At 38.1% G+C, this 26,915-nt stretch overlaps 1 protein-coding gene across 7 annotated transcripts in view; it reads right to left on the bottom strand.

The window, feature by feature from the left end:
* The window catches only part of LOC109254642 (contactin-4), an 893,345-nt gene that overhangs the window by 106,559 nt on the left and 759,871 nt on the right, over positions 1 to 26,915 (bottom strand). For all 7 annotated transcript variants that reach the window (XM_019428738.2, XM_019428734.2, XM_019428733.2 and 4 more), the window contains one exon: positions 22,269 to 22,419. In XM_019428738.2, the coding sequence (XP_019284283.1) occupies positions 22,269 to 22,419 (151 nt within the window). The remainder of the gene's footprint in view (positions 1 to 22,268; positions 22,420 to 26,915) is intronic.

The following is a 26,915-nucleotide window of genomic DNA, read 5'->3' as shown; positions in this document are numbered from 1 at the left end:
ATTCTGTTCTTCAAATTATCACTGATAACATAGAGGTACAGAATTAGTTCTAGATCTACAAATGTCGTTACCTACAGGGGCTAGTGGGTGATGATATAAATGAAGAAAGCAGGTGAGAATAAGTTTTCATGACAAGTTTTGCTTATATTTGAAAAAGAGGCTATTCATCCATTCATAAGAAAACCTTCTCTTTTTGCACATTTTCTTGAAAAGTGCAGCCCTTTGGTCAAGCTTTCTTATTTTCATTTTTTGATAGAGAAATAGATACCAGAAATATGTGGCTTTTATTTTAACTCTACCGTAAGGAAAACAATAACCAAGAACAATGATAAATGGCAACTGACACTACATCTTAATATCAGGGACAAAGTTGTATGGCCAACGGGAGATTTCATGCCTTGGTAAAAAGGTAAATTTCTTAGCTCTGGCCAGTTATTGCCTATAGAAATTCACGCTGTTACTGTTTTTTAAAAATAAGACATACTCCAAAAATTTTAAAATGTTTTATTTATTTTTGAGAGAGCCCAAGAGGTGGGGTAGAGAGAGGGGGTACAGAAGATCTGGAGCAGGCTGTGCGCTGACATCAGCAAGCCCATTGTGGCGCTTGAACTCATGAACCGCGTGATCATGACCTGAGCTGAAAGTCAGACGCTCACCCAACTGAGCCATCTAGGTGCCCTGACATATTCCAAATTTTAATGGTTAGAACCTAACGTAAGAAAATTAAACACGATGCTGACTAGTATATAGTGTCTGCCAAAGAAAACCATTTTGCCAGCCAGATTCAGTGAACCTTTGGCTAGATGACTTTTGGGACCTTCAAATGGTACGTACCTTTCTGGGATTCTATATACTACTCTTGATGTAATCTTTATTGCTAAAGCAAGAATGGGAAGAGGTTTCTTTAATTTGACATACTGTTACATGAGAATGTACATGCCAGTACTTGGTTGTGAGACCTGCTATGACTCATCTAACCACAATTTCCTCCTCAATGTATAACACAAGTGCTGGCAGAACCAGTCATTCTCATAGGTTGATAAGCCATGTGTGGGGCACCTGGGTGGCTCAGTCAGTTAAGGATTGAGCCTAAGACTTCAGTTCAGGTCATGATTCATGGTTTGTGAGTTCAAGCCCCACACTGAGCTCACTGTTGTCAGCCTGGCAGCGTAGAGCCTGCTTTGGATCCTCTGTTCCCCTCTCTCTGCCCCTCCACCACTTGCACTCTTCTCAAAATAAATTAAAAATATTAAAAAAAAGAAAAATGATGCATGATAGAATGTTTGGGAGGCGTTTTTCAAATCGTATCCTGCCTGTGATTCTTATACATCATAAGCTCCTAGGCCCCCTCCCTCCACCACTTTCCCATTCCCTCTTCCTCCTATAATAAGTATGTGATGAACCATTTCGGGCAAAAGGGATGTGTTGCAGCCCTTAGGTATGCTGGGGTATAAATAGGTTGAAAACCACTGGCCAATTGATCTCTCATGCTTCATCTGACCCTAAAGTACCTAGAACCAGAGATGACATAAGCCCCATGAAAAGATATATTTCCTCCAAGAAAGATGGGACTCTCCAGACTCTACACATCATTTGTTTACCATGGTTTACATATATGACTGGTAGAAAACATTTCCAGCATTCAAACCTTCTTCCTCACTTGGGAACACTCCAAATGAATGTGAGTACATGTAGTCACATTTGTATAATGGGTTCTTCTTCCTCTTCTTTCAACTTTCTTTTTTAGGCTTGACAGATACCCACCTTCTTGACAAGGGTCATATACCCAGTTAGGCTAACTAAAGGGGACTTCATTCATGCAAGTCAAACCAGAGCAAACATCCTCACTATTTGCACAAAAAATCATGGGACTAGGCTAAGAGGTGGTCCCAGTGTGGTCCAGTGTAAAAGTCTGATTGTCTTATGGCTTGCTTTTCCTCTCTTCTTTTGTAACTCCCTCCCTCCATCCTTCCTCCTCTTTTCTGCCTTCTGTATCAACCAGAAATCTTTTATACCTTCATCTGGTGGGAAACAATGGAATGAAATGACTGACAATTTCAGACAAAATTCAAGAAGAGAGGTAGAGATTAGGAGGCAGGGGTACACAGAGGGCTTTAAGAGCCAGAAGGGTCTTGTGGGAAAGAAGGAAGAAAGAATTCAGAGGAGAGAGTCCCTAAGGGTACAGTGTCAGTGACTCCCTGAGTTTGCTTAAGAGGAACGTGTTGAAAAAATGAAATCAGGCAGAGGAATCATACTTTGTTTCTCATCTAAGAAAGACTTTCACTCAGTTCCAACTTAGGCTTTGACCATGAAATGAAAGACACAGCAAATTCCTCCAGGCATCCTGTGTAAGACTTCGGCTAACATTAACATTTGTTTGTTTTGTTTTTATGATAATGACAAATAGTTTCAAACATTCCCCTCATGTTAAGTGACACACAGTCTCTCTTATAATTAATTACATCAGAGTACATGACCCAGATCCCTTCCTCAGGGCCAATGCACTACCTTCCCCAACTCTGCCCAAGAGTCTTGGTTGTTGACAGCTTTGCATCCATGTCCCTCGCTGAAGTGCCCTCTACAGTGGGGAAATGCCTATGATAAGGTTACTGGTCTCCCTTCCAGGTGTTGGGCTAAGGCTTGTGACTGGTTGATCCAGGGTTTCTAAGACCAGTCCTCCTTGCCTCCAGATGGAACCACTCTGAAGAGCAGTCCAGTACCAGAGTTCCCAATGGGATAATGGGATTGGCTGAAGTCTCAACTGCAAGTGCTCTGAAGGGTAGCTTCTCCACCTGCTCAGCGCTGTTTTCTCATTTCCTCACACATGGGACCCCAGTGATCATGCTCCAGCAAACCTTCTGCATGCAACTTTCCATCTCTGAGTCTATTTCAGGATATGCAGTGTAAGACGGTAGCTTTATACAGGCTTCCAATAAGCTTCGAGGGAGTGTTCCCATTCCTGTTATTTTTTTTTACTTCAATTAGGTTGCCTCAAATATTTGTTAAATAGGGTTGAATATCATTTGAAATGTAAAACTATTCACTTATACATAGTTTTCTTATGTTTTGCTTTGTTTCTGGTAGGTGTTTAACAGAGTTCAGTATTCAATGAAATAAAAATCACATTAAATAGTAAATGGTTTCATGGAGAAGTAGAAATGATAAAATGCTCCAATGTCACCATCATGGGTGTTGGCTTTGAAATCATTCGCAAGCAAATCAATGTGCTCTTACAGAGGAGTAGCAAGCTTACCGACTTCTAGACTGGACAGTATTCTTAGCTTTAAAATTTTACTCTTTGGATTCAATTTTCTTTTCACTCCATGTTATAGTGCTTCCAATAATAAAATGGAAAGTGCAATTTCTACTGTAGTTACCTCAAAATGTTGCTATTAATATAAATTTAATAAAGCAGGTGTGATGTTTGAGGGTTTGCAGCAAAAATAAAACAAAGCAAAACAAAACAAATTCATTTTTCTTTAGGCTATGTTCTTGCCTTATGACTATGGTTGTTTGAATAACAGAGGTAAAGGTGATTAGGAATGAAGTATTAAGAGGGCACCCCTGGGTGGCTCAGTCAGTGAAGCATGTGGCTTTGGTCATGATCTCATGGATTGTGAGTTCAAGCTCTGCATCAGGCTCTGTGCTGACAGCTCAAAACTGGAGCCTGCTTCTGTGTCTCCCTCTCTCCCTGCCCCTCCCTGCTAACATTCTGTCTCTCTCTCAAAAATAAGTAAACATTAAAAAAATTATTTAAAAAAGTAATGAAACACTAAGCAGTCTTGAGTTTTGTTAAACATTTTTTTCTTTAATGTTTATTTACTTTTGAAACAAAGAGAGTGAGAGCAGGGAAGGGACAGAGAGAGAGGGAGACACAGAATCTGAAGCAGGCTCCAGGCTCTGAGCTGTCAGCACAGAGCCCTATGCGGGGCTCAAACTCACCAACCCTGAGATCATGACTTGTGCTGGAGTTGGATGCTTAACCGACTGAGTCACCCAGGCTCCGATGTTTTGTTTTGTTTTGTTTGTTTGTTTGTTTGTTTATTACAATAGGGCCATAAATCCATTATGACACAATTGCATATACAAATGCATATATCCACAGGCAAAGTATATACTATGTGCCTTCCTTACAGACAAAGCAAACACTTCGAAGCCAATTGGTAGAGAATTCTTTGTGAGCATTATGAATACCCTCTAGGATCCTAAAAATGTATAATGTAATGAGTTGAATAATATCTTTGTCTTTATAGCCAAGTATTTATCAATCAACATGAATTTCTGGATGCCAAATTAAAGAGGAAAATGAAATCGCTGAGAAATTGCTGAGTGATCCTGTGTTCCAACTTCAGCCTCTTCACGCCTGAAGAAACTAGGAGTAAAGCTTTGTTTTCCCTTAGCTAATTGTAGGCTTGAGTCATTCACACTATTATTCCAAAAAGAAAGAGCTGGTCTGCTTTCAGCTGCTGGTTCAGCTATTCAGGTATAATACCTAATGTTCTTGTGGGAAAACAGGTCTGGAAAAATTTGAGATTATTTGTAGCTTTTACCCAGCTTTCCCTATCTTTGACTCTGTGGACAGGAATCAGTTAGGGGCTAGATGCTTAAAAATCCTGTCTACTGATTCTCACACCCATGTGAGAATTGCCTATTTGTACTATATTAAAGATAGCATCCCACCATGTGTTTTGATGATTTTCTTTGGGCTGTTTTATAGTATGGACCTGGTCTAAATGGGCATTGCAAAATTGGTAATACAGAACAGCTGCTTCTCACATTCTTCTGAGTAATAACAATACTAAACTTTCTTCTAGCCAACCCTTAGTACAACCCTGGCCATGACAATCCATAATGAAATTTCTAAAGTAAATGGACATATACATTCATTTAGATCAAAGTTTTCCAAAGAGTTTTTCCTCCTGAAACCCTAATCCTTTGAGGTATTCTGTGCAATAAGATTCATTCCCAAGTAAATCTGAGAAATAGAATTCTTGGAAATTCTCAATGCAAATAACATCTCAAAGGTTCTGAGAAAGTCTGAAATCTAGACCCTACACTTACAACTTACTTGATCACAGAATAGTGCATTATACAAAATGTATCATTCCCATCTCTGCCCCACAATGCCACACCAGGAACCAGCATTGTAAAAACTTAAAACTTTATCATTGGGTCAAGCCTCTCCATAAAAAAAGTAACCAACCCACCTATATAGTTGGTCCCATCTCACAGAAATGAATTCATTAACTTGCCCTTCATCAATATATAATTTGCCAACTATATGGAACTTTTGTCACATCTATGAAATCTTTTTTTATATCTACTATAGTAATTGTGTCTCATGGAGAAACTTTTTTAAGACTCCCCTATAAGGCAAAATAATTGTTTTTAATCTTATAAACACTATAGCTCTTTTAATTATATTTCTTTCTTTGCTTAGGTAGTAAGACAGTTACATTCATATCTGTGAACCATACAGAATGCATTTCCAAGTACTAATTTCTTTTCTGACATTTTGGGTGTTCTACTGATAATTTCCCATCATTCCCACTCTCTAAATTATTTACTTTTGTCTTTTCTATTGCTTGTATTGTTTTTTCTAGGGAACCTTAAATCCTTGTGAAATCAGGCAAACTGTCAGTTCATTGATTCCTTTCTTCATTTATTCTACAATGATTGAATATATCTCTCAGTGGTATTCATATGCTAGCACTGGACAAAAAGTGGTGAATAAAAACAGGTCCTGTCCTCATCCAGTTTACACACCAGTTTGGAAAGATACGTCATAGTCAAGTAAAACAAGAAATAGATATGTAATTACAAATTACAAAGAAGGAACTGAAGAGGCAAGTAGGCCATTGGTGGTCTAACAGGAAAGAAGATACACTTGACGTTAGACATCTTGACACTTAAGACCTGTGAGGGGGAGGCTAGTAAAACAAAACCCAGAAATAACACAATAAGGAGCCAGATCATGTAGTCCCTAAACATCATGGTCAACAGCTTAATTTCTACCTTCAGATTAGTGATAAGATTTGATGCACATTTTAAAAAGACCATTCTGGCTGTGGTACAGAGAACAGGTGAGTATAGAAGCAGGGTGGCCAGTTAGTGGGTATTATAGACTGAATGTTCAAGCCCCCTCAAAATTCTTACGTTGTAATCCTAACTCCCCAATGTGATAGCATGAGGAGGTGAGGCTTTGGGAGGTGATCAAGTGATGAGGTGCAGCCCTCATGCATGAGATTAATGCTCTTATAAAAGAGACATCAGAGAGATCCCTCTCTCTTTCCATCATGTGAGGACACAATGAGAAAACAACCATCTATGAACCAGGAAGCCGGCCTGCAACAGACAGTGAAATCTGCCGGCACCTTGATCTTGGACTTCCAGCCTCCAGCACTATGACAAATGAATGTGTGTTGTTTAAGCCACCTAGTCTATGGTATTTTTGTTATACTAGCCTAAACGGACTAAGATGGGGCCGCTGCAATAGTTCAACAAGAGATGATGGTGCTTGGGCCAGGGCATTTGGCAGTACAGATGGAAAAGAAGGAGATAGTTTCTATATATTCTACAGAAGTAGACTTTACTAAATTTACTAATGCACTGGATATATGGGATGTTGAAAGAGAGAAATCAAGAATGACTTCTAGGTTTCTGTCTTGAGCAACAAGAAGGAGGTGTTGTAACTGGGAGAATAGGTTTTAGGGTAGAGGGCGGTGGCAGGAATTTCTGTTTTGGGCACATTAAGCTCAAATTGCTCAGGGCAGATAATGAATTGAAGATGTACTCTGGGAGATGTCAGCGTAGATGGTGTTTAAAGCCATGGGAGAGGATGGGATTGTTTAGAGACAGAGTGGAGGTAGAAGAGAGCAAAGGAGGCAAAGTGAATGAGAAAGATAAAGATATGCTGACCAGAACTATCCAACAGTTGAAAGAGGAGGGAGAGTGTGATAATCTAGGAAAGGGCAGGATGGCTGAAGGAGTGAGTCCTTGAGAAAATGAGAAAGGGCTATAGTAATTTTAAAGTACACTGTTTATTTTTTCTGAGTCAGGACATATTGAATTCACCTGAAAAACATTTTTCTTGGTGTTAACAGCAGTCAAGCCTCATTTTTTCTTTAACAACTTTATGCATCCTTTGGAACAAACCACCTCTTTTGGAATAAAACCCTTTAGAGCAAATCAATATGTGGGAAAGTCAACATGTGTGAAAGCAACTGAAAATAAAAAGCACAATCCAAATCTTATTTAATTTCTGTCCCACTGATCATAAAAGACAGTCCAGATGTCCCTTTCTCTCAAGACCCCCACCCAGGTTCACACTTTCAAAAGATGACCTTCACTCTCATTATTTCAATATCATGATCAAGGCCATATTACATGAAATTCCTCAACATTCCATTTTATACTTATCTCTCTGTGCCCTTACCCACCCTCTCTTCCTCCCCAAAGTCAGAGAAGAAGACAAGTTCATCCTTCTTTCCCACAATAATTTATTTCAGATCCAATATCCTCTTGTCTCCTTGAAAATCATCTCCCCTTGCTTACATCTTTAACTCCTACTTTACCAGTGTGAATTCCTCAGACTATAAATATGCCCCAATGTTCTCCATCTGAATAAGATCCTTGCCACAAATGTGTCCCTCCCCTCCAGCATATCTAAGCTTCCTCGTTTGATTACATGACATCTGCAAAAAGTAGTTACTGCACCCAGCTGCTTATCATCCAACCAGTAGAGCTTTTGCTCTTTGCTCTTGTTGAGTGTTTATTTCAAGGTTACTTTTGACTTCAGTACTACCAGACCAAATATATACAGTTAGTCGTCCTCATTCTTTATGGCCTCTCAGTGACATCTGACAATGTCAGATACTGCCTATTATGATACTCTCTCACCTAGAATTTCACAAAACTCCAACTTCCTGTTTCTCCTCTTAGTTTTCTGATGAATTTTTTGGTTTCTTTTACTCTCTCATGCACTTGACACAATTCATAACTCTTTAGTTTTTCTATCTTTTCTCAATGAATCTTATTCACTCTCATCACTTCAAGGAAGATGAGCTGGAAAACTATGTTTCTAGTCTTGATCTGTCCCACAAACTCCAACCTGGCTGCACAATGTCCCACAAATAATGATGTGCTGCTTAATGTTTAACCAGTGCTCCTCTGTGGATAAAAATGTCCTGATATGTGCCAATTTTCATGGTATAAGCATTCTCACTTTGGTCAATGTCAAGCTACCAATGTGACATCACTGAATATGGACCTAGGAAGAAAAGTGTCCAATCAGCTCTTTGAAGCCTATGCAAGTGGGCTCCAAAATACCACCATATGATAAGCCCTTCAAATTCAATATACCGAAACTGAACGCATCATCTATCCATACTGGTTTGTTTACTTCCAGAGATTATAAATAGGCATGAAGAGACCCTTCTTCTGGTTGGCTAAAGGATTCAGTCCCATTTTTGTTATGTATTTAGCAGCCATTTCGGTAAGTGATCTTGCTCGAAGGGAGGACTATGTCCCATCAAATAATTTATTTACAGAGAGCTTTCAACATTGCTGACTTTCTATGCATGATACTTTTTAGAGGCATGGAGGATTAAATAATTTATGCTAATACTATCAATTATTTGCTTTCTTTTAAATTTTAAAACTCCCATTTTATGATATAATTATGTTGTTTTATGTGGGAAAGGCAGTTGAATTACAAAATATTTCCCATTCTGGGGACAGTAGGAGGAATTGTATATATTAAAACACACACACACAGACACACACACACATACACACCAACTTAGTTTAATAGAGTCTTTTACCCACCACCTGGATTTCTCATCAGGAAACCTATAATTCTACTATACGTACCCTCTAGGTGCCATATGTTGTAATTATATAGAGAGCCAAGTGTTGCTCTAATTAGATCATTTGGCAAAAGGGATTTAGCAACACCATGATGGATATTTACTAGTAGAGATCTAATTAACTCTGGCATATATGTGAGTGAAATATGAGGATAAAACTATACAACAGAAACACAGGGTCAAACATCACATAAGATCCCAGACCTTCAATATTTACATAGCATCTATACATCTGAGCAGTCTAGCAGATTTTATTTCTAGAGATGACAAAGTTAGGAGGAGCCCAAATTATCTGCCTTGTGTCTACTGAGAAGGCACAAACACTGCATGTCTGGTTTTAATATCCAGTCACATCACTTCAGTTCTAATTGCTCTTAATTACATGCCACTTTGGTTTGAATATTTTCATGATCACTTAAATCCATTTGACGCTACAGAGCTATTTTCTCTGAACAAAGGCACTGCTGAGGTAGTTCAAGGACTTAATTTACCTCTTCTCCAAGGGTCTTAGATGGTTCTAACCCAGCCCTGAAATCAGACCATGCCTCTTTCCTCCCAGGAAACTATAAAAGCATGGATATGAAGGCTGCAATTTATTATTAAAAATAAAAAACAAATAACAGTAAAAGCTTCTTTTGAGCAGTCACCTTACCCGCATTAAAGGTGCTAGCAAGGGGCTCCTGGGTGGCTCAGTCAGTTAAGCGACCAACTTCAGCTCAGGTCATGATCTCTTAGTTCATGAGTTCAAGCCCCTGAGCCTGCTTCGGATTCTATGTTTCCCTCTCTCTCTGCCCCTCTCCTGCTCAAGCAGGCTCTCATACTCTCCCTCTCTTTCAAAAATAAACATTAAAAAATTTTTTTAAATACAAAAATAAATAAAGGTGCCAGCAATATTCTACTGTTTCAAAAGAGGCAATGAAAGCAGTTCTTTATTTTTACTAATAATTTATTAACTTATCACCAGATTTCATGTTCTCTTTGCAGTAGAGAGAAGCATCTAATGCCTGTTCCTTCTTCCAGCAAAGCTGGTAAAGACATGCCTCTGGCATGAGTGATACTTGGATTTGAATCCCAGCTCTAAAACTACCAATGAGCTTTGCAACCTGAGGTATGGTAAACACCCTCTTTGGGCCTAGGGTTAACAACAGGATTGATCTCATAACGATTTTCTGAGGACTAAAAGAGAACATATACAAAATGTTTAGCAGAGGTATCAAAAAGACTGAAAAAAAAAGCTAGTTATTATTGTTGTTGCTACTACCAGTATTATTATTTTTAAAAATGGGATAAAAATGATGGCCACAAGATAACCAAAAAATATATGAGAAGAGCCAAAGTAATAAGTATCCCAAATCCCCAAGGATTCCCAAAGCCGAAGGTTTATTCATGAATGCACTAGGGACACAAAAGGAGATCAAAGTCTCATTTCAACTTACTTGCTAGAGATTTCTGAACTTCTTCATAGCCAAGCTGAATCAGTGTTTCTGTCACTATTATTTTATATTTAACAACATTTTTTGCAATGTTAATCATATCTTGTTAAGAACTTGAAGCATCCCCCCCCAAGAAAAAGAAAAGAAAAGAACTTGAAGCATCTCCCTATTGACTATTCTTCCATTTCTCCCATCTAAACTCTACAGATCCCAAGCCTTCCATCTGGCTGGATCCTCTTACCTCATTTCTTGTATAGCATTCGCTCATGTCTATCACTTCATCATGCATGTGCGTGAGCTCCAACGTGGTGACTTACTTGTTCCTTCTCTGCCTCTCTGTGTGGATCATTTTCTTTAACAACAGCTTAAACTCACATCCTATGGGAAGTCAATTTTTCTAGACCCTGCCTGACCCCAAGAGTTTCTTCCTTGTGTGTTCCCTAAGCACTGCTGTGTACTTTTGTTTGGGTTCTGTTGTATTAACGTGTACTTCACTGGTGGTTTCCAAATTATTACAAGTGTGTATATATTGTCTTAATAGCTGAATTTTATAAAACCTTAGGAAGCAAGTCATAATCACTATCTTCTCTCCTCCTTCAACTGAACTAGACTTTTATAATTTTTATAATCATAAAATTAAAATGAAAACCCCTATATAAAACAGTCTAGGTAAACCACAATCCTCAACCAGGAATGAAGATTTCCTATCACTTCTTTCTTTTACTGGTTTTCCAGAAATTTGGGGAAGAGATTCAGGTTTATACCTTCCTTTCCATCCCCACCACCATTCACCCTCTGTGTTTTCACCCTTAAACCTTCCCCTGCTCTGATTTCTCCAGGGAGTACAAGCCTTTGGGGGTATGAAGAGAAGTTCTCCCAGTATAAATTGGGACCCACTGCCCTAGACAGAGACAGAAGGGAGCACATACACGTCTCCAACCAAATTTACTTACATATTACATTGCATCAGATGGGCTCAGTGGAAGTTACAATTCAATCAAAAGGTTCAGTCACAAAGGATGAGTAAAAGGCACAGTCAACCAAAATAAAGCCAAAATAATAATATCAAAATAACCAAGCAAAGGGAACATCCTATTACTAGAAAGATGTTTTAATACCCAACATTGTTAGCAATGTGCCATGAGTTGGATTGGGGGTTGATAAACTTTTTTCTATAAAGGGCTGGAAAGTAAATATTTCAGGTTTTGTTGGGCCAGGCAGTCTCTGTTGCAAGTACTCAATCCTGCCCTTGTAGTTCAAAAGCAGCTGAGACAATGTGTAAATGAATGAGTATGGCTGTGCCCAATAGAACTTAATTTGTGGAGACCGAAATTTGAATTTCATCTAATTTTCATGTGTCACAAAATTTTTCTTTTGATTTATTTTCTACCATTTAAAAATGGAAAACCACTCTCAGCTTGCAGGCTGTGCAAACACAGGTGGCAGGCTGGATTGTGGCCTGTGGGCTGTAGTTTGTTGAGCCTTAGATAAAAGTATTTCAGGCAGAGAGAGCAGCATGTTTGAAGGCTTTGTCACAGGAGTAAGGTCATTTGAAGAGGTGACAGGAGGCCCACATAGCTCAAGAAGCAAATGTGAAGGCAAGCAAGTGAGAGAGCAGATACAACAGCGAGGCAGGAGTCTGACCATTGTGGAGGTCTTCTTGGTCATGTGATGGGTTATCTGTACTGAGGTCAATGGCAAGCCACTGATACAGTGTCACACCTGGCTCTACATTAGAATCATCAGGGAAATGTAAAAACAAATTCATACTGCTGGCTATCATCTAAGAATTCCTTGGAAATAATCTCTGGGTATGAAGAGTGGGATTCTCATTTTTAAATGTACCTCTGTCGGTTCCGTGGCAGTCAGTTTAGCCCTGGTCTGCAGACCTGAATTTGGAAACAATCTCTGGATCTCTGCTTTAGGGATGGAGAAACACTGCCCTATGAAGGTCAAGTGATTTCCCAGATGGGTGCACAGTAAATCACAACACATGCTATGTGAGTACACACACTGAACTCAATTGATCAAGGACAGGAAACAATTTAATAGCAAGTGTGGAGACCCATGCCAAAATCATTCCCTAACTCCGTATGCTCCTCAGTGAGGCGCAAACCCTTTGGCTTGCCAGGCAATACCTTTCAAAGCCTGAATCACAGAAATCTTCCAGCCTTATCTCCCTCTGCTCAAATATTCATCCCTAGTTTCCATTTGAATATGTTTCATTCTGGCTGTTCCTTCCATTAAAATAGCCCATCACCACCTTCTCCACCATAGTCTACCAAGAATCAGATGAGTTTGGATGGTTGGTTCATTCATTTCATAAAAAAACCTCGAGTATTTAGAGTACCCTAGGCACACTATCAGGAGCTGGGGGTATCCAGTGTGCTCAAACACAAACGGCACTTTTCCTCATGGCCCTTTCAGCCTGTTTGGAAAATGAACATCACTCAAATAATCATACTCATAAATATAAAATTTATAACTTTAAAAGAAAAAAGAAATGAAGGACAGAAGGAAAGAATAAAAGTCCATAGTCCCAACTCCCAGGGAAACCACGGTTAACATTTTGATAAATTTCCTTCCAGGCTTTTTCCTATTTATGTATATAAAAATACCCATATGTATATGTATGTTGAAGACTATAGAATTTTATTTTATATATTATTAAAAAAATAAAATTTGTAACTGTAATAAGATTGGAAGTCTCTATCCTTTAAACCACTGTAGAAATTTCATCCATTTTCTTATGACCCCTGTGGAACCCCAATTTAAAAATTACAGTATGTTCATAATCTCAAATACATCTTGTACCAAGGAAGTGTGTGATGAATGTTTATTGGATTGAATTTATCGGAGATGTGATATAGGAAGTTGCATCTTGTGGAAGATGTGAGTGATGGCTGGTTCCAAATAAACCAGCTAGGGGGTTCGTTTAATGGTTGCAAAGTCCATACAAGAGATAATAAGGATAGAAACAAGGACAGGGAAGGGAGATTGACTAAAAAAAGAGGAATACTATGAGAGACACCTGTAAAACAATTTTTTTTATCAAGTGTTGCCTTTATATTGGGGACCTTATTTCAGATATTTCTACTTAAAAATCTGGTGTTCTTGTAATCATGTCTTGAGGCATAACTAATACCATGACCATATAAATAGAACAGGTTAGTAGTAGTCCCTGCCTGAGTATGGCCATCAGTTAACCCCTGACCATAACACAACATGGCATATTATACTGAGGGAGAAAAGGGTAGTGACTGACGAGAAGTTCATGGAGTCTCCTGCAACACTACGCCTGCATATCATTACAAACGTTTAAAAACAAACCTCTCTAAATTCTTCCACGACTGCACTTCAGGGGAGCTTAAAGTCATAACTATTTTGCCCATGGCTCTAGGACACACAAACTGAGGCAAGAGGGGAAAGTTCTAGGTCTGAATTTGGAGAGCAGAATAAGCTGTTTCTATAACTGCACATGCAAAATTAAAATGATATAGTATTACCAATAAGCAAGGCAACAGATTCTATCTAGAGCAATGATGCTCATGTTGCTTTGATGTTGTTTTGCCTCCAAGGCAGGATTTCCATTATTATGGAGATGAACTGCCTCTAATTATTGCAATAACATAATTGTTCCCCAGGGCAGAATTCCTAATAACTGAGCTGTATAGCTCTGTAGCAACTGTAAGAGATATCCTGAGCGCAGGTTTCTCATTAAAAGCACATATATAGACACTGTGCTTCCAGAAGAGAAACAGAATGCCTAAAGCAATAAACTTTCCTTTCCATGCTAGGATTCGATCGGCCTTCTGGGCAAATACCTGCCATCACATTTGCTCTGCCTCCCAGACTGCCAGAATCTTCAGACCAGGGTTTCACACTTTATATACAACATGGAGTTTTGTAGCCCAGTGCTGGGATTTGCCTCCATGTATTACATGAATTTTAACTCTTCCAAAGCCCTTTGGGAAAAGAGGCATATTAGGACCATGATCTAATTTCACCTCGGAGGCAGACTTCATTGTCTCTAGGCAAGAAACATGAATATGAATTTTATTCCTATTTGGGTTGAATATTCTCATAGACTGCTAGACTTGATCTGATTAGACTGTGGGGATCAGGCAAACCTAAATATATATTACAGTATGTGAAGAAATGCCTAAAAATATGGATGTTTATATACTATTACTGTGTCTTTAAGAGTGGTCCACCGTGGCCTCAAAGTGTTCTGCCCAAGGTGATATCAAGGTTCCTAACCCCAAGGGTCACCTTTGAGCTGTTATTTAGTTGGATCTCTTGAAAGCACTAAACACTTGCTCCTTCTTGAATCTTTCTGTTCTCTTGGTTTTTGTTTGTTACATTCCCCAATTTGTTTTTCTACCCCTTTAAGCGTGTTCTCCTAATCCTTCCATCAGGCTCTGCTTCCACCATTCTGTGTATGGGTCTCTTCCTCAGGGTTTCTTCCTTTAATTCACAGATGGTTTTATTTGACAAAACTCTCTCTGGATGAATTGACCTACTCCATGGCTTCCTATCTACTGATGATACCTAAGTCTCATTAGTCTCCTAAACTCAGACCTATGCTTCAACTTTCTTGTTGGACATATTTACTGAGCACTTAATCTATACTTGGCATTGTCCTAGATGCTACTGTTACAGAATGGAACAAAACACACTCAAAGGGCCCAATGTAATCACAAGAAAGAAGGAGGAGGCAGAAGATATCAGAGTGATGTGATGTGAGAACTCTGACTCGTCTTTGTTGGCTTTGAGGATGGAGGGGGTGGGGAGCTGAGCCAAGAAATGAAGGTGTTCTCTAGAAAGCTGGAAACAAATTCTTAACTAGAGAATCCAGATTTTAGATTAGTGAGACCCATTTCAGATTTTTGATCTCCAGGACTGTAAGATGTTATATTGTTTAAGCCAGACAAACACCCCACCCCCCCCACACACACGCATGCACCACACACCTGCATACATTGTTGGTTCCTGTGGAATTTACATTCTGATTGGGTGGAGGGTGGGGAAGACAGTGAATATACAGTATGTGAGATGGTGATGAGAACTATGGAGAGTATAAAACAGATAAACAGGATGGGGACTTTACAATTCGAAACAGGTTAGTGGGAAAAATCTTTGCCAAATAGGTGATACTTGAATGGGAATTCCTATGTGAATGTGATACCTCTACTTGTAGGCACCTCCGATTCAACAATCTAATGTTACTCTTTTTACTTTCCCCTCTCAGACTTCCTCTTTATAGACTCACCATTGTGGCACTGGCACTACCAGGCACCAGCTGCTCAAGGTAGAATCCTGGGAGTCTTTCCCTACCCCTCCTTCTTTATAAAATCTTTCTACCTAATACATCATTAAGTCTTTTCAGATTTTACCCTTTAAAAGCCCATCTGTCGTCCCTCTTTTACTCTCAAAAGACTGAATCGTCATCCTTTTCATTTCCATCCTAGACTACTGTCTGCAACTGGTCTCTCTGCCTCTCCAATCTTGCTCCTCTCTGATTCCTTCTCTATGTTGCAGGTGAAGCAATCCCTTCACAGTACTTGTATGACCATGTACTGCTTGCATAACATCCTTTCATTTTCTCCAGGGTCTTCTAGTTCAAGTCTAAACTCTGCAGACATAAAATTCAAGGCCTCCACAATCCATTGTTGACCTACATTTTCCAATGTTCCTTCTTAGTACATCACGTTTATAACATATGCCCTAGGATTACGGAGAAACATATTGTTATTTTGCTACTGGGTTCCTGCAATAGTCTATGAGAATCTTGAGGGCTGGGTTTATGTCTCCTCTTTCTCTCTATCCCTAGCACCAAGCAGACGGCCTAGCATATGGCAAGTACCCAATACATTCTTCATTCATTGAACAAAATTGGAGTTGGCTAGTTTGACAGAATAGCCATGCTGCTGTTCTGAAACCATGCCTGTGACATGCAGGCTGTAGGTTTCAGATTCTTTTCAGAAACATTCAGTGGCATATCTATATTGGTTATTATCAATTTGCTTGACAAAATCTATTAGCTTAGTGTCTAAAAAAGGAGGGAAATTCTCAAGCATGAGTAAGGCCACAAAGTCTTTATTTACACAATGTTAACTAGAGTAACATTTCACTCATTTCTTCAGCTTCAGTGAGAAGTAAAATATTTCCTCTAAGTGAATTTTCCAGTCAACTACACTTACCCCTTTAAGCGCGAAGATAATAAAAAAAAAATAACCTTTGGGAGTGAGTGGTCTTTCTATGATGCATTATACACTTGCCTGCCTTACTAATCTAAGCTCACTGAAGATAATTTTTCCTCTTTAGATACATCATATAATGGTAATTATCATACTTTCTACAGAGATAAGATAAAGCTATTTATCCCCTTTATTAATACTGCTTTTAATTCTAGGTGACATACTTTCTATTAGAAAGACATTGAAGAAGACAATCAGGGAAGTGAGAGAATGCAAAAATATGCCATATAAAGAATATCAGGGACATTTAGGCTTGAAAAGAATTGAAAGAGGGTATCACAGTAGTCTGCTAGTATATAAAAGGAAGGACTGGGGTGGAGAAAATGAGATTTATCATATAACTTCAAAAGCAAAAGAAAACACAATGAGTGAAAGTTATAAGGATATAGGTTATGAAGAAAAAAAATTCTAACAATTAGTTAGGTCTCCATCATTAGATATATCAGAGAAGGATAAGGGTCCAGCCATTTGGGGGAACCCTATTCCTGGAATGAAAGCTGGGCCCTGTAACTACAGTAGGAATTTGGCATTGTTGTCTGCCCAGCGTTCATTTACTGTTGTTCTAGAAGCAGGACCTTGCCTTTCTTTCTTTGGGGAAACCCTTTTCAGCCCATGTGGTTTGAAGTGGAGCTTCCCTATGCACCCTCTTAGAACAAGTGCATGCCTCATGTTTTCCTATGCAGTGCATTACATGATCCTTGAATGTATTGGTTTAGGGGAGAACAATGACCAAGGCAGGTGTATTCAATTATGTGAAAATCTATTCTGGAATTGTTATGAGAACCTAAGAAAAGAAGGCAAGCATGAGGCTGCAGACAGCCATCCTACCACCCGGAGAGGAGAGCCCGCTGGAAGATAGAGTGAACACAGATGAGTCACACATGATGCCACTGTGTGAGCACCTGAGTCTGGTCACACCTTCGGTTACAGTCCATCCCTGGCCTTCTCAGGTGTACAAGCCAATGTGCTGAAGTTAGTGTTGAGGTGGATTTCTGTAACTTACACCAAAGAGTCCATTCTGGTTGAAAGGTTTTATGGCTCCTTATAATTCTAGGACCCTAGGTTTTTATGAATGATTCTGCTACTTTTGTATTTTGATGTTTTTGTTTCTAATAGATCAACTTCAATCTCATCTGCTTCAAGTGCCTTCTGTCTAGAAACTAGAAGTAAACAAAATGATGAACATTATTCTTTTAGAAGGCTTAATTGGTCAATTAATCCAAATAATTTTGCTACTTTGATGGTGACTTGAGGCCTTTCCTGAAGGCTAAAGTACTTGCGCTAACAGTTCACCCTTGTTTTAAATATCTGATATTGCCTACATTCTGATAGCTGGAAACATGTACAAGAGAAAAAGACATGTTTTAGGCACACAATTACAAAGCTAACTCTTTCATTTGGATGCTTCATATAGAGGAGGCCAGTGTGAATATGCTTTAAATTTCTAAAGCCATGAAAAACCAAAATAAGTACGTACAAACGTATTTTTAAATAGTTTACATGTCAACATTAAACCAGTATGTCTGAATCTATACCCACTGAGATAACTACAATATCACTATATGATTAAATAAGTTAAAAACTTAAAATTTTAAACTATTGTTTCATATACTTTTAGCGTGAACTTGTTTGTAGGTGGCTGCTTAGCTCAAAAAAGAAATTAAATATCACGTACTAAATAGTGTTTGACTAAGTAAAAACATAGACTCAAGGGGTAACATTACTAAAAAGGGTGCTTGATCATTAAGTTTTGTTTCACCAAAACACTGTTTATACCAGTATTTTGTACTTAAGATATTAATAACTTTTTACTCAAAGGTTAAAAGTTTGCCCTTTGATTCTTTTTTAAAAAATTTTTAAATGTTTTTATTTATTTTTGAGACAGAGAGAGAGAGAGCATGAGCAGGGAGGGGCAGAGAGAGAGGGAGACACAGAATCCGAAGCAGGCTCCAGGCTCTGAGCTGTCAGCACAGAGCCCAATGTGGGCTCGAACTCACGGACTATACTGTGAGATCAAGACCTGAGCCAAAGTCAGACGCTTAACGGACTGAGCCACCCAGGTGCCCCTGCCCTTTGATTCTTAAGATTCTAGATCTCAAAAGAGAATTAGGGCTAATAAGTCACTAGGCACAAAGAAGTTTGCCTTCTGTGTTGGTCTAACAATGTCAACTCTTTCCTAACATAAGAATTCTTGAATTTTTCACTCATGAATTGTTTTGCTCCCTTATCTATTTAATTCTTTCTCCTTTATCAGAAAAAAAGGAGAAAAATAGCAAAATTTCATCTCTGCCAGTGAGAACATATTAAGATCTTTCCTATTTTTCACCTTTTTCAGTAATTATAAGATGTACAGCTGAGTTTATATCTTTCTCAGAAGTTAAAAATCCAGCGACTCATGAAGTAAACTTGGACTATGGATGTATGGCCCATTTGCTACTAGCATTAAAATTTTTAAAAATTAGTTGCTGACATTTAAAAATATAAAAAGAGTTCAAATAAAAGTCCAGATTTCTAGTTCTCTTGAAGAATGAGAAGATAGGGAGGCACCTGGCCTGCATCTCCAATTGGCAGCAATAATGCTAGAATTGAGTGGCAGGCACCTCCCTTGGATAGGGCACACCATCATTCCCCTTTACATTACACCTGGCCAGCTCTGGGATTCATTTACATTACCAAAATCAGTCTCTCTGCTTAAGAAAATCTGAGTGAGGTAGAAGGAAGGAACAGAGCTGTGAGAACACAGCGCCCATGGGGAGAAGGAAGGGCTAATACTGATAGCTTGGGTCATGCCTGGTGACTCTGGAGGTGGAGAGGATAAACAGCAAGACTGGATAATGATGGGGAGCTTCCTCAGTTTAAATACATCATCTTTAGTGCCATAAAAATGTTGAAGCAATATGCAAGTCCTGTTAATCAAATCGGTAGTAGAAAGAACAACTGGAGAAAGACAAGCTTTGTGGTAAGTCAAGTGGTAGAAACAATCAATTAAATTTACTTATCAAATAGAGTTCTTGACACTGATACACCATTTCCCCAAAAGTAACTGAATCAGTATGCAACAATGGTTAAGCTACAGCAGTGCTAAGCTGACATTAATACTGTTCAAAATAATAGGTTTTTTTCTTTTATCTTCTAGACACATACGAAGATTGTATTTCCTTGCTGGAGTGAACTTCTTTTTTTTTTGAAATTTCTTTTTATTTATGTTTTTATGTTTTTATTTTTTTGTTTTTATGATCATTTATTATTTTTTTAATATGAAATTTATTGTCAAATTGGTTTCCATACAACACCCAGTGCTCATCCCAACAGGTGCCCTCCTCAATGCCCATCAACCTCTTTCCCCTCCCTCCCACCCCCCATCAACCTTCAGTTTATTCTCAGTGTTTAAGAGTCTCTTATGATTTGCCTCCTTCCCTCCATGTAACTTTTTCCCCCCTCCCCCTCCCCCATGGTCTTCTGTTAAGTTTCTCAGGATCCACATAAGAGTGAAAATATATGGTATCTGTCTTTCTCTGCATTACTTACTTCACTTAACATAACACTCTCCAGTTCCATCCATGTTGCTCAAAAGGGCATATTTCATTCTTTCTCATTGCCAAATAGTATTCCATTGTATATATAAACCATAACTTCTTCTGAAGGGCAGTATGATTTGTTTTGGCCAACAGAACATGAGTGAAAATGAATTGTTTCATTTCTGGGCAAAAGCTTTAAGATCCTATGCATGTTTGGCCCCCCTCTTTGTCTTCTGCAATACTAACGTTCAGGAGGGTGCTACTCCATAAGCCCTGGTTTTAGAGGACAGCACAGCTACCTGCAGACCTCTGATGAGCATGCAATGTGAATGAGAAGTTGACTTATTGTTTTAAACCACTGAAAGATGTGTGATACAGTAATGTTACTCTAACTTCATTCATTCATGGATTTTGACATGTCTGTCCATTATCTGTGTTATTTTAAGGTACTTGTTCTTTAAATCATTGTTAAATTAAAACTTACAAAAGTACCCTTAGGGGCACCTTGGGTGACTCTGTCAGTTAAGCATCTGACTTCAGCTCAGGTCATGATAGGAGTTTGTGAGTTCAGGCCCCGCATCAGGCTCTTTGTTGACTGTTCAGAGCCTGGAGGTTGCTTTGGATTCTGTGTCTCCCTCTCTCTCTCTAGCCCTCCCCCGCTCACACTCTGACTCTATCTCTTTCTCAAAAATAAATAAACATTAAAAAAGTACCCTTAGTCTAGGCAATACATATGGTACATGCTAGTTATACTTCAATTATGTTATAATAAACAAAGTAAATGTATAACTATTAAAGGTAATCTACAGACCTAATTCTGAGAAACAACGTGGTGAAACAGAAAATAAACCTGAAGACTAAAAAATAAGAAACTGTGTTTTCAAGTTCCAAGTATGGCTCCAAATTTGAACACCATGCCAATATTCAGTAAACTATACTGCTTTGTTAATATAACAGGAGTCAGGAAAGGATATATATTATGAATTTAATATGTGTGTGAATGCACCATCTGTAAACCATATCAAGTTTGTTTACAAAAATCATTAATAAAGGCAACATCATCAGTGCGATTATCTAATTTGCATATGCAAATCTAAAGGTGTACAGGTGTAAAGGGTAGATACAGATACATTTTACAGGCTTCCACATTGCATCCTTGAGTACTTGACCTTTAGCATCCATTAAAATCATTATGTATACAGCTAGTAAATGCTCTGACACAGACTCATGCATAATTACCATTTTCCAACAGATTGATAGATTACAGAAAGGGGTGGGAGATATTTTACAGGGGTGACAGCCAAAAAAGGTCTTAGAGATACCTGCCATGTGGTGCAATCTTACCTAAAACCCCAAACAACCCATATATATTTACACTGTATAAATAGCATGCATTCTAAATGTCATTCATGTACAAAAGGAAATACACAAGTAAAGAATTTATGTCAGAAAGAAAAAGAAACTGCCATTTCAAAAAGATGTCATTAAAATAATCAAAACTAAGTTATGTGCAGAATGAGCTTTGGAATTAGCCGTATTTAGCCTTAAAAAAAGGAGAAACAAATGGACATACTAGCCATTACCAAATATTTGAAAGGTTGTCATAGCAAAAGTATTTATTTAAGCAAAAAGAAGTAGGATGGAGAAACGTGGGCTAATCAACAAATTTTAGGCTAAAATTAAGGAAGGTTTTTGTAGTTGCTCACCTTTGAGCAGCTCTGACAGTCTTCAACAGGGATCATGCAATCTCTCTCTGCAGGGAGGGTTTTTTAGAATCTTAATACCAAGGAAGATTATAATGACCAGCTAATTTACTGTCCTCTTCCAAAGCTTCAGTTCTTTGATTAACATTTAGTTCATCAACAGTAGATAGTAAATTCCTCCCTCTAGAACTATTTTTTTTTTTAATTTTTTTTTTTAACGTTTTATTTATTTTTGAGACAGAGAGAGACAGAGCATGAACGGGGGAGGGGCAGAGAGAGAGGGAGACACAGAATCGGAAGCAGGCTCCAGGCTCTGAGCCATCAGGCCAGAGCCCGGCGCGGGGCTCGAACTCACGGACCACGAGATCGTGACCTGAGCTGAAGTTGGCCGCTTAACCGACTGAGCCACCCAGGCGCCCCTAGAACTGTTAATAACAAATAAATTATTATAGGTTAATCAAATGTTAAAAATATCTGAAGACAGTACCTTTCATTTTCTCTTAATATGTCCCTTCCTTTCTTCCAGGTGTAAACAGGTTTAGGAGAAGCTTTTGGCTTACATTCGATGACAACTTCCCCTCCCACTTTGACAAGAGTTACTCTTTTTAAGAGGGTTCTTGAAAAATCTGGACCCGTAGCTGGAAGAGAATAGAGAAAATAAAATATTAATTATTATGGAAGAAAAAAATCCCACTAGATCATGCTTTATGCTTTTTCTTTCTGCAATGCATTTGTTGTTGCCTTTGACATCAAAGGGAAGAAGTTAAATTTTTTTCTGTAGTAAAGGAAGTAGCATTGTACATTTTGATGGATTAATCAAAAACTGAGGTATAATTTATATATGGTAAAATGCATCAGTTTTGAGTGTACAGCTTGATGAATTTGACATACTGCACAATGAAGATCAAGATATAGAACATTCCATCATGCTGTTGACGAACTCTTAAAAAAATTATCCCATGTTCAAATGAATAAAAATTTTTAAATTCCAGTGAAGCATAAGGGAAAGACAAAACCAGAAAATCCATAAGGCATTTTTTTGATTATGTAGGTTAAAGCATTCCATCTTGGATGACAGTTTCTGCCTCTTCTCTGTCCCTTAGCACTCTGTGAATGTCTCCATGAGAGAACATGCTGAAATGTCTATATCGCCACTCTCTGTGAACTTCCTTCTCCTTAAAAACAAGGGCTTTGTCTAGCTTTCTACTACTATTCCCTAACGCAATGCTTGGCTCATGCAGGAGAAACGGGGGCTTGCTCTTAGAAAACTCAATTCCATGCTTACTATGAGTGTTCTCAAATTCATTTTAGAACTCAGGTGGTTCTATGAAATAATATTGAAGAATTATTTCTTTCCTAAAACAACAGATACATATATCTATCCTCTCAGAAGCAATTTAAAAGATGACTTTCTGAAAAAAAAATCTCCATTTTCTTCTGAGTTAACTGAATTAATGTGATCTAGGATCTGTTTGGAGTGGGGATTCATCTCATGGAACCTTAACTTTACTATAGTTAATATCCATGATTCCCTGCAGTTTGACGTAATGGAATTTAAGATTTCAGATTGTGTTAAATGTGAAATGTAAATACTAAAGACAAATTAGTTAAAGAAGGACTGAGAGTGAGTGTATATGTATGTGGGTGGGGCAAATGGGGGTCAATTTCTTTATCTTTCTTTTTTTTCTTTTCTTTTTGAAAGAAAGAGAGAGGCAGAGGGAGAGGGAGAGAGAGAATCCTAAGCAGGTCCCATACCCAGTGTGGAGCCCAAAGTGGGGCTGGATACCACGACTGTGAGATCACGACCTGAGCTGAAATCTAGAGTCAGACACTTAACTGACCGAGCTACCCAGGCAGCCCTCAATTTCTTAATTGTACCCAAACCATGTACTAGTGATGTAAACAAAACAAAACAAAACAAAACAACCTCAGTGAAACCAAGTTAAATTTTTATTAAGTGTTTTATTAAGTGTGTAAATACTTTCTATAATTGTCTAGAAAGAAATAAAAGTGGCAAGGTTACTGTTTGGAAAGGGTGATGCAATATATGCATGGGGCTGGTTTTACTATGCGAAGGTGAAAGTAAATAATAGATGAATCTAGTAGGCAATTGATATCTCGATCTGTGTACCTTGGATTCATGAGGGGAGTCTATAATTTGAAGCATAATTCTATAATGATAAGTGTAATTAATAAATAGTGTGCAAGTACAGATGTTTCTGCTGTAATGAGGTAAATGCATTCCTAGTATGATCTGCAAAGTCACATAATAAAAATTATAGTGTTATAAACAAGATAGGGTCAGGATAGACCTACTCAATATTTATGTAACAAAAACATTAACTCCCCCCACAAACCACTTGAGTAAATGTATTAGCATGATTAAAAAGACAAGTGAAATTCCTAACAAATAAATACTACAAAAGCAAACAAACAAAACAGAATGTGTGTGTATGTGTGAAGATAGTTTGATGAAAGACTAAAGGAAGAGTTGAGGTTGCTAAGCTCAAGCAAACAAGTAAAACTGGAAAGCTTTTGAAACAAGTAAAACCTGCAGAAAGGCTCGTGAGAACCACGCTATAAGCACTGCTGTGTTAGACTACACGGCCACACTGAGCCAAGAGGAACAATGTGAGTCAGGGGAATCGTGGGTAACATAGTTTTGCCTTGGCTAACTATCTGTGTTGGTCTGAGTTAGTGGGCTCTGTGCTCAATGGCTACCACTTGTGAAATCCATGAACACAGCCAGCATTTATGTTATACTGGCACATTCCCCCATTTACCAATCCTATACGTGCTAATATGAACACAGAAAGGTTCTTGTAGCAGAACAGACTCATTCTCATCTTAGGTAAACACTGTGTTGACATATTAATGTAAAAAAAAATCAAATTTCTAGAAGTTTTTGAAAAAGCGTATTTTGTGAAATAGAGTTACAAATTTGTATCATATCAAAATCCCTTCTTAAAACTGTGTCTTTCTACACACACATTTTTATCACTTTAGGCAGACATTTTTCATCTGTTCAGGAGGAATTCTGCAATTGCATTTGAAATGAGTTTACATAAATCAAACTGCACAACACATGGGTGTATTTGTCAAAAAACTATATATTGCTTTTACAAGACTTGAAATACCATGGTATCAGCCACACAGAAGACAGAAAACATGCCTTCCAGTTTCAGAAACATTTTTCCTGTACTGTTTATGTGCCTATTATCTTCTGGATATCCTAGAGATTAAGAGTGGCTTTGAATACCTTTCACTAATAAAAATGGAATTATAAATTCAAATCTTTTCCCTTTGTTTACTCAATTTGCTTAATTTACTTCTATTATTGTACCTGCAGATCTATCAGTTGCCACATTAAGCTGCAGTGCTCTCTAAGACAAAACTGTCAAACCTTCATCAGTTTTTGAATACTTGCCTCATTAATGGTTTGCTTAACATTCTGCCATTTTGTGACCATCTGTTGTACCTAAGATGCCCTTAAGTGTAAGGGATGATGCTTTTTTTCCTGTCTGTACCCTGTATTTAAGTGAAAGAAGCCTGTTAAATTTGACATTCACAGAGAAATTAGGTTTTAAAAGTTACTGGTAAGGTCCCCAGTTGAGCACTATTAGAACCCAACGCTTGCTGGCACTTAAAAATTTAGTACACATTGAAGGTGAAACTTCAGTAGGTTCTTAATAGCTCAGAAAAGGTAAAATCAATTGTCAAATTACCCACTTGAGTCCGAGAGTAGCTCTGATACTGGGAAATCCTCATTTGCTAACTTTAATGTACTTAGAAGATAATATTTCTTACATCAACTACTAGAGGGCACTGCTCTCTCAGTGTTGGAATGAGTCATGTTGTAGGACCTCTTCCATTTGGGAAATGCAACTTTTTATTATTTATCAATGGTCTTTAATCTATTAACATTACATGATCTATGAGAAGCATCCGGCTGAAAGAAGCTCTCTCTGCAATTCTCAACTGTTTGGTTTTAGTGAATTAAAGGACTCTTGGTCACATGTCAAGGGTATTTAAAGTAGCCAACAGAACCCTTGAAAACAGAAGATTTGTATCTTCATAACATTTTTCAAGAGAGAGAACAAGAATAACTCCTTAGCTAGATGTGCAGTGGGAGTCACATTTGGGAAACATATTGAGTGTGATGTTTTACTCTATTATTGAAGAGGAAAAGGTAATTCTGCATGTCAGTTCTATTGCAGTTATTCTGCAGAAACATCACTTGGAACATTGCCAATTGATGGAGACTATTCAGTATGGCCCTTTTAGAAGTTCAGAATTCTAGATTATGTTAACCTTTATCTATTATCTTTAACTATTACCTCATCATTCCATAAAAATAAATCTAGAGTGCATGCATTCATTGAAATGTTTTCACCACTGGGGAGATAATACTGGTATCAGATTTTAAAACCCTAAGCTTTTTCTGGCTTGCTGGGTAGATACCTAGGAAGGCCCGTTATAGTGGGAATCTTCTTTTTTCTAGGGCCATTATTTCAGACCAGCGGATTCAAAATCAGCCCTAATCAGGGATGATATTCACAAGGAGACTCAACAAAACTCTGAAGTAAGAGTTTTTATTTATTTTTATTCTAATATCAGCATAATGTTTCCTTTCTAAATCCCTAATGCCGATGCCCTGCTTGTTTTGGTCTAATTCATTGAAATCCCTGCTTACCCAGGTCTCCTCCTACCGTGGTGGCTCTTAGGTTTATGGGCTCCTGTTACTTTGGGGAGGTTATTTTAAAACAAAATAATAATATTTTTTGTTACAAAGTTGTTTTGAAGAATAAATGAAATAATACATGAATTGTAACTAAAGTACTTAGCCCAATATTTTCCTAGAGTAACAACTTCATACCTACTCCTCCTCTCTGCTATCTGCACGAGTACCACCACCCTTATCAGGGGACTTTATGCTGAAATACAAGGAGGCTTTTTAGAGCCAAATAAATACATCGTGGTTTGAACAAAATTTTATTTTGAAATAATTATTGATGGACAGGTACAAAGATAAAGAGGCCCTGTGTATTTCACTTAATTTCTCCCAGGGATTACATCGTATGTGAGCAGGATAAAATATCAAAATAAGAGAAGTGATCATTGGTACAATGTGGGT

Source organism: Panthera pardus, unplaced genomic scaffold (assembly GCF_024362965.1).
Source record: "Panthera pardus isolate Hobbes unplaced genomic scaffold, ASM2436296v1 HiC_scaffold_8, whole genome shotgun sequence".
Taxonomy (NCBI): domain Eukaryota; kingdom Metazoa; phylum Chordata; class Mammalia; order Carnivora; family Felidae; genus Panthera; species Panthera pardus.
Note: the sequence above shows the minus strand (reverse complement) of the source record. Positions and strands in the feature narration are given on the sequence as shown.